Here is a 9,151-nt window from a genome sequence, read left to right as displayed (position 1 = left end):
AACAGCGCCATACCAGGTTAAACAGTATAACTTGGGTAGCAATTAAATTTATTCCTTAATAATATTTATGACATCTTTTGAAGAACAACAACACTTGTATTACATGAGATTGCAATGTCTTTGTCGAAAAAAAGTGAAATTGTTCTCTACTATGTCATGTCTAACTTCAAACACAAAAACAAAAATCTGCAAAATTACGATCCAGTTTAAAATAATTACAAGCAAGAAGTGCCCTTTATATAATCCTTTTAGCTAGGGGATAACTTGCGTTGTAAGTAATTTAAAATCGATTTCTTTGTTGGTGTAAGCATAATGAAATTTATATACAGTGTATTTAATTTTTTTCCTCTAAAAATACGAACCCAGAAATTAATTCTCTCACATTAACGATTGCATGCATAAGTTTACTTAGGACTTCTTAAATAAAACAAAAAACTTTAAATGCAAGTATTTGAAAATAAACACATTTGGAATGGGTCAATGTTGGTTGCAATCCCCCCCCCCCCCCAAAAAAAAAAAAACTTCAAGAGGAATTTTTTAAATTTATTTACTAGTACGCAAATTGCTTACATGAACCTTATTTCAACTTATTTCAAACTTAAACAAAAAATATTAGATAAATATATAAAATACGAGCTTATATAAAAAAAAAATGGTTTAAGGCAGCATTCAAGAAAAATGCGAAAATAGTTTTTTATTTACTTTTTAAAAAATCATTTAAAAATACACTGCAGCATGTTAAATTTTGATAAGATTCTCATGTATTTCAGAAGTTCTTAGAAAATCAGATAATATCGTGGGTTTTACATATTTCAGTTTTTACTCTGACATAATCCTTGGGACTTTTGCTAATCTTTATAAATGACATTTGTCGAGAGTTAAGCGTCTACAACCTCAATCAGAAACCAAAGGGAAACCAACAAAATCAGATAAATGTTCTTCCTTGTATCAAGGCCATCCGTAGAAGGAAGAACGTGGTCACACACTGTCATGAATCGTAGCGAAATAGGAAATCTAACATTGAAAATACAGCACAACCCACCTGTTTAAAAATCTCAATAATTTTTCATCCCAGTTTTTGGTTTTATAATTAAAGTAATTCTCAGATCAGTATCCAGGATCACAAGACAATTCAGACTTAATATATTGTGCTGAAATGTCATTTGGGATTGCATATACAAACTGCTGTAACATGCATATTTTCTACTTTTGGTTCAAAATTAATAATAATTTATTTAACCTAAGTTTGTTTGATGATATTGGAGCCTAAATCTTTTCTTAAATGTAATTATGAGAATGATGCATTTTCTATTCATTTACTAAGTTTTCAAAAAAAGTATCACTAATGAATAACATGAGGGTAGGTTTTTTATAGGGCTTGGTGCAAAACCACAAATTATCTAGAAGTTCACGCTGAGAATTTTTGCATACAATACGTGTATTAACACACAACGAAAAAACAAAATACTGCTTCCTAGGTATTTCCGTTCATGATGTAAAAATATCAATGGAATTATATCTTTCTTAAAGCAAACATCCTCTATGATTAATGGCCCTTAAAGCTTCTCCCCTTAATCTGACCGCAAAACTTATCCAAAACAGGGTTTTCTTCGTAAGATGCTTAAGACTACAAAAATAAGTAACCATATCAAAGGAAGTTCACGTCAATATTAGAAAACCATTTTTCTTGATCCGTTTGAATGTCTTTCCATTTCAGTAATCACAAAGACAACTGACTGAAAAATAAACGGATTTTTTCTCCCCGAGAAATGCAATTCCATTAACTACTAACAGCAAATAATGTTCCAGCTACATTAGTCTAGTGATATTTGTTTATAAAAAAAACTTTCAAATGTGTATTGTTTAGAAAAAATCAACGCAATTATAAACAAAAATATGTCTTAAAATGGCGTTTAAGAACACATATTAATTAATCTTTATGCATTTTGATTTTACGAGCGCAATAAAATTACATGCATTCAGACATTTACTTGAAATGTATGATTTTTTCCCCCCATTATTTACATACAATGTAGTTACACTTTTTCCTTTCATATGAATTGCCCAAGGTGTAATATACGAGGGGTGATCAAAAAATTCGCGAACTAATTGAATTACTTCCTTAAAAGAAATAAAATGAGGTTTCAGTGTTCATTATTTTTAAAAGTAGTCCTCTCCGATTTTAATGCACATCTGCTATTGTTCTGTGCATGCGCGAATCACGTGATCCAGACGGTCACGTGACATGCTCCGTAGCGGTCTGTGCACAGAAACTAAGAGATTTTTTCGAGTCTTATATTTCTTACCATGCACGGTATTTTTTGTAACAAGAACAGACCATCTGTCGGAAACGGCCAAATATCGGCAATAGGATGGGTGGATAAGGATATCCCTTCCTAGAATTAGTATGGTGACCATCACAACCCGACTCCTCTGTCTCGGGAGCGCCGTTTATCCACTGTTGAAAAAGTATGGGCGCCTTCTTTTTTTCATATCTAATATGTTAAAAGTCTAAAGTAAACGATATTTTAGGGATTTCATAATTAAATTATTGTTCAAATAGTCAACTATTTTTTCTAATTGTAACTTGGCGATCTTTCAAAACAAATTGCTCAACTAAGGACACACCTTTTTACCGGCTTACTTTCGCTGGGCAACAGAACAAACATGATTTTTAATCATCTCCCTGTCTTCACTACAACAATCAATCCATTTAATGATTGGACTTTTGGTAAGTCTTTTGTCTTCATAAACCTTGTACAAATTATCATATTCTAATGCAAAGGAATTTCCGAGATACAAGTTAAACTTTACAGCCGTTCGTTGCTGGAGTACGACTGAGTCAACCATTTTTTGTCACAATTCACCTACATATTGACGTCATTTTCACATTGTGACGTCACAAACACGGAGCAAAACATTATATAACATACGCTATATATAGAACATGTATATGACTACATGTGTGCCAAATTTCATTCTTGTCTGAGTTGTGGTTTTGTAATTATAGAGATAGTTCACGAACTTTTTGATCACCCCTCGTATGCTTTCATATAATGGGTTCAAAAATAATATATGCTTTCAAATACCCGAAGTGTGAAAAATGTATAACCCCCCCCCCCCCATATTCTATTTCTACCTATTGACTTACAGACAACTAGAAGAGGAAATCTTAGATTTGCATGATTCTGAATAACACTTAATCCTTTAACCAAAGTTATTAAATCCATTGACCAATTACACATGGCCCATAACCAAAAGTGGGAATAAGTTGGTAATAATGAAAGTAAATTACATATTTGAAGTAGCTCGCGTGGCGCAGTGGTTAAAGCGTTCGCTCTAGAGTCGCAGAGTAAGGAATTGATCCTTACGTCGCGGGTTCGAATCCCACTGTGGGTCGAGGAGACTGGGCCTTCGGATGAGACCGTATAAACTGAGATCCCGAGTCGCAGTAGATGATGGCACGAAAAAGATCCCTCACTGCTCACTGGCCCTGAGTGCCGAATATAGGTCCAAAATTTGCAGCTCTCCACCGGAAAGTGGTGGCGTCTGAATGAGTGAAAAATTCTCGAGAGAGACATTAAACAATAAACAAACAAACATATTTGAAAATTTTCTTTATTATTCGTGGATTTGTACAGTGCAAATTGATTGCATGATTATATTGAGCAACCAAGTACGTACGGGGTAGGATATAAATTTTAGTAGAGGGTCATATTTATATGTTATATAATCACGCAAACAGATGCAATCTTCAAAGATGCAATGTATGTTTTCATTAATGACCAAATTAGCCCCATCCTGGAGCCTACAAACTTAAGGAACCCATGGGCTAGATGGCATGAATTTTATTATTTTCTTGAAGGGTTAGTGCTTCATATAAAACAATTTGCGTGTTAAACGTCCTTGCGTACAGAACAAGACTTTTAAGGTAGTGTATTTCCTTTATGTGGTGTATTTTCAATAACACATACCGTGGCGCAGTGGTAGAGCGTTTGCTCAAGGGTCGCCGGAGTAAGGAATTGACCTTACGTCGCAGGTTCGAATCCCACTGCAGGGCGTGGAGACCGGACCGTATAAGCCGAGGTCCAATGTCGCAGTAGATGCTGGTACAAAAAAGATCCCTGACTGCTCAATGGCCCTGAGTGCCGAGTATAGGTCAAAATTTGCAGCTCTCCACCGGCAAGTGGTGGCGTCTCCATATGAGTGAAAAATGTTCGAGAGGGACGTTAAACAACAAACAAATAATACACATACAATTTACACCAAAGAACCATGAACTTTAAAATTTATGGTACACTGTAGATGGTCGGGTACTCGTCATAATCACTGAAACAGTATGCCGGCTAGGGAAGATTCTCTAACGTATAATATATTTAATTTTAATAAATGAACAACTAAATCCCATCCTAGGGCCTAAACCATGGGCTATGAATTTCATATTTGGATTGAAGTATTCATTAATACAATGTATACAATTGCATGTATGGGCTTTTCAGGTGATTGTTTTATAATATAGTATGACAATGACAGTATGACAGCTTGCAAGATACTTTTTTACGCTCAGACAAACAGCTGGCTGCCAACCGTCAAACCTGTTTTGGCAACATTGTTATCATGTGTCGATTGTGATGTCACAATCGTCGTTGCATGCGCACTGAGCCTCTGGTAAATACGGCTTCAAATCCCTGTGGTTACTAGTATGTAGTTTTATGAACCATTTGCGATGATATATATATTTGCTTATATAGGGATTTTAAATAGACTGTTATAGATGAAATTCCGCGCAAGCGCAGGAAATAAAATTGATTCTTATGTTGACAAAGCAATGCAATAGTTTACTTTTCCAACAGATCTGTAGCAACGATTCTACAAAAATAGAAGGGGGCTACCTCCCAAAAATCTGAAAAGCAAAAAAAAATTAACTAACTTGTTATAACGTGATAGCCAAGTTGAACTCATTATAACGGGACAATAACTCGTTACAACGAGAAATTAACTCGTTATAACAAGATAACAAACACTTTATAATGAGACAGCTAACTCGTCAACACGAGAAAATTTATTAGTTATAACGAGTTAATACCTCAGTAACTCAGTATAACGAGATACTAACTCCTTGTAACGTATAACTAACTCGTTATACGTGATAACTAACTCATTGAAACAAGACGAGTAAATAACTTTCTTTCTTTCTTTCTTTCTTTTTTTTTTTTTTTTTTTTTTTTTTTTTTTTTTTTTTTTTGCTTTTCTCCAAAATGAGCCTGACAAACTATTCATAGATAGAAATTATAGAAGCTGAAGTTTTAAATATCTTCAAAACCAGAAAATACTGTACTTTTGATAGTTCATTGAACCCACCTATTCTCCAACTTATATTTCATTTTCTTCTTTGGAAAAAAGAAGTGATAAGGCTACATGTACCAGCAAGTGCATATAAAATGAAATCATTTTTGTTTAGTTTAAAATTCTTCTTTTGTTTTTTCTGTTCTACATTTTTGTCCGTTGATTACAATTTGAAAATTGCACTCACATATGTGTGTGTTTGTGTGTGTGTGTGTGTGTGTGTGTGTTTAATTTAAGAAAAACGTTCACTTGGCAACACTGTACATTCCTTATTTTTTGGCGTGTACTTATGCGAAATGGGTTTTCAACGTCAAATCGCGAGAACAATAATTTGCGAGTAGACGGTTGATCAAGAGATTTTACCTGGATTTAAGCACCATGAAAATAAAAGCAAGAAATTTTTATTATTTTTTTTAGTATTTCTCACGAAATTACGAGATAATTAATTCCTCGCGTATAATGTAGGAATCTACAGTATGGTGAAAGATGAAGAGTGAATTCACTTCAGCGGGGATTCAGTGTAGAGATCCAGGATATTTGGGAGTAAAATTGCTTTATGGTACGAGAAACTTCATCAACAAAGAAAGATAACTTCTGTACTATACTATCAGTTCCTTATATACAAATTTTCCGTTACATTGGGACTTAGTGGCACATTTTGTCTTCATTTTGATAAATAAAAGAGCAATAATCCTGCATGTACTCTCAATATCTCTAAAATTTGAGCCTTTAAGTTCTTCCCTCTGCTGCAAATTTCTGACTGAAAATAAATTTCATGACTTTTTTAATCAACAAAAACTTAAATTTCTCTGCTACTAAGTATAATCATTTGCAATGTAACCCTACGAATTACTTTTCCTTCTTTAAATCCTTTTATTATTATTACTGTTTTATGATATTTGTACACATATACAGAATGCATGAAATAACGAACAGTATTCAAGCTCAAAGTCCATTTAGACAATACAAATCGGGAGCAGAGCAAACACGGGCCTCCAAAAACATCAGAGGTGGGATCAGGTGCCATGGAGAAGTGAGCATCCCCTGCCAACAGGTCACAAACGCCGTGTGCTCCTTGTCATGATCGGGAAAAACATCATCATCATTTTAAATCATAAAGTTGGATTAAATGAATCTAAATTTTATTTCGAAAATTTATCCTGTTTTACCTGTCGTGAATTTCAGAATGTGAGTGAGGGCACAGTGCACATTGGAATCATACAGTCATTTTGCCTCCTAGATATGCTTGTGTAAAGGAAAACACTTTCGAAGACTGCTTAAGTTTGAATGCTTCTTGCCCGACCACTTAGATATCAGGAGGCATAATTATAATTCTTATTTTATTTTAGTTAACATTCTCACATATAGATATTATATACACAATATGATTTGAACTGATTCAATAACTTTAAAAATAACCATTTAAACTTTACTAACAACAAAAAAAAGCGACTCAAATTCCCCTAAAATACAAATTATTAAACAGACGTTTATAAAAATCTATCTCAAATAACTTAGCAAAAGAATCAGAAAAAATTGAAATGAATCAAAAATCCAAATTCACTCTAACCAATTTTATATGATTATATAATTTGCATAAAAAATAAATATCGTAAATTTTCCTAATCAGTTTGTTTATAAGTGACTCTTCAGATAAATACGAAAAAAGAGAGGGGAACAAAATTTGATTTAATTATGTGTCAATATTTTCAAAAAATTTTCGCATGATTATACATACATGAATTATACGAACTTGATTAATAATTTTTAATTAAGCTTTCATTTTTCAATTATTGCTTAATCGAGTTTATGTCGACATAGCCTTTAGTTTGAAAATTTTTAAAATTTCCTGTCGAAAACGAGGTCCAGTCAAGCAGTAAAGAAAGAAATGGATGGTGTTATTAGTATACTGAAGCATATTAGCGATTGCCCATATCAACTCCAAAACAGCGGTTCCGTGGTCCGTTGCGTCTTGGATTTTATTAGGGTACACAATAAGGTAGATTGCAATTGGCAAAGTTAATGCCAAAAACATACAATTGGTCGTCAGCAACATTGTTGTGACACTTGTAACTTTCCTATGCTTTGAATGTACATTGGATTGTTGCACGTCACTTTCGCCATGTTGCGTGTGAGCTGCAACGCGCGTTTGGGACATTAATATATGTTTTATGAGAATTATGTTTGCTATTATCATAAGATTAAAAGGAATTATGCTAAACACACAGGAATCAATCCACGGCCAGGTAAACTTTGTGAAATCATTCATATATGCACAACCTAACTCTCCAAGTTCCATCTCAACTGCTACACTCCAGAAAAGATGGATGTTCAGAGCAGTCATTACAAGAGCGATACAAACCACTACAATCTTGGCATGCTTTAAGGTGCAAATTGTTTTGGCCCTAAAAGGTAAACACACAAATATACATCTATCTACAGTGACTGCAACTAGCACCCATGTGGTAAAGTCCAAAGAAAAATATACAAGAAATGTATGTGTCTTGCAGGAGAATTGCGATATCACGCGGATGTCTGCGTGGAAGGCCCATTTTATCCAGTGTCGAAGTAAACCGGTATAGAGCACCATCATATCGCCAAACGAGAGAACTGTTAGATAAAACATTGTCGTTGTACTGCGCATCTGTTTGCGCAGCAACACTATAATTGAGAGTGTGTTGGCAACTGTACCTATGAACAACAGAACGGGTGACATGTAAATCCAGATCTGTTCTGCAGCTTTGTACTCTGAATGTGTTTTATAGGAAGTCGCACTGAGATCTGAGGAATTGTTCATTTCGTTGGACGTTATTCCAAGCATGATCCTGCAATTGAAATTATAAGATGGGCGTTAATTTTTACTTCAAATTCTTACTACGTACGTTTAGTGTGAAGTATTGAAAAAGGGAAGTAAAAATTAATAGTTGAATATGGTGAACGAGTCATTTGTTAATCGTGGGATGAGGTAAACCGTTATGACAATATGAAACTTTATATCTGCAATTAACTAAATTCTCAAAATCTATCACCAAAGTTTCGATATGGTCTTGGCGAAGCTTATACATCCCACCGTACAAGTCCACTAAAAACAAACTACTGTGTACACATCATTACTCAAAATAAATATCAGGACATTTAAAATATGCGAAACATGCTATAAGGAGAATAATTCCTAATTAAAAATTTTTAAGAATTTTAAAAATAAATATCACATTTGTCTGAAAAGCTGATACTACATATTCTGAAATTGTTTCTTTTCGTCATCCTTGAACCTTGTAATCCAACAACTCTCATGGGCAAGCAAAAACGGATTGCTAAAAATCTTCTCAAGAACAGAAGAGCTAGGTTAGTCATAGCAACACACAAACAAGATTGAATTTGTTCAGAACATGGCCACTGTACGGAAGCCAGTAGGTGCAAGATAGAAAAATATTTTATCTGGCGGCCGCCACATAAATAACTGGCGGCCGCCAAATAATTTTCTATTACTTATCTGGCGGCCGCCAGAAGGTTAACTGGCGGCCGCCAGGAAATTATTTGGTGGCCGCCATATAATTTCTGGCTGCCGCTAAATATTTATCTGGAGGCCGCCAGAAAATTATTTGGCGGCCGTCGGATAAAATATTTTTTCTACCTGGCACCAACCGGCTTCCGTACCACTGCAATTCAATAAAGAGTAAAATTTTGACATGACAATATCAAACGAAAATGATTGAAAATCTGAAGAAGAGAAGGGATAGGATAGAATTAATGATAATAATTATATTTCATCCCCATTTAGCAGAGACTCAAAAGTTGTACGAAT

General features: G+C 34.3%; 1 protein-coding gene across 1 annotated transcript; it reads right to left on the bottom strand.

The window, feature by feature from the left end:
• Positions 1-7,153: 7,153 nt before the first annotated feature.
• LOC133188261 (nociceptin receptor-like) lies at positions 7,154-8,143 on the bottom strand. The gene has a single exon (XM_061323633.1). The coding sequence runs from the start codon at positions 8,141-8,143 to the stop codon at positions 7,154-7,156; it is 990 nt and encodes a 329-aa protein (XP_061179617.1).
• Between the last annotated feature and the right edge of the window lie 1,008 nt (positions 8,144-9,151).

This window comes from Saccostrea echinata, unplaced genomic scaffold (assembly GCF_033153115.1).
Source record: "Saccostrea echinata isolate AGI-Se365-2 ecotype Australia unplaced genomic scaffold, CSIRO_AGI_Sech_v1 ptg000016l, whole genome shotgun sequence".
Lineage (NCBI taxonomy): Eukaryota > Metazoa > Mollusca > Bivalvia > Ostreida > Ostreidae > Saccostrea > Saccostrea echinata.
This window is presented reverse-complemented; position numbering and strand designations above follow the sequence as displayed.

Excerpts from the sequence above, each read along its gene's own strand:
- LOC133188261 (XM_061323633.1), bottom strand. The coding sequence starts at position 8,143 with ATGAACAATTCCTCAGATCTCAGTGCGACTTCCTATAAAACACATTCA.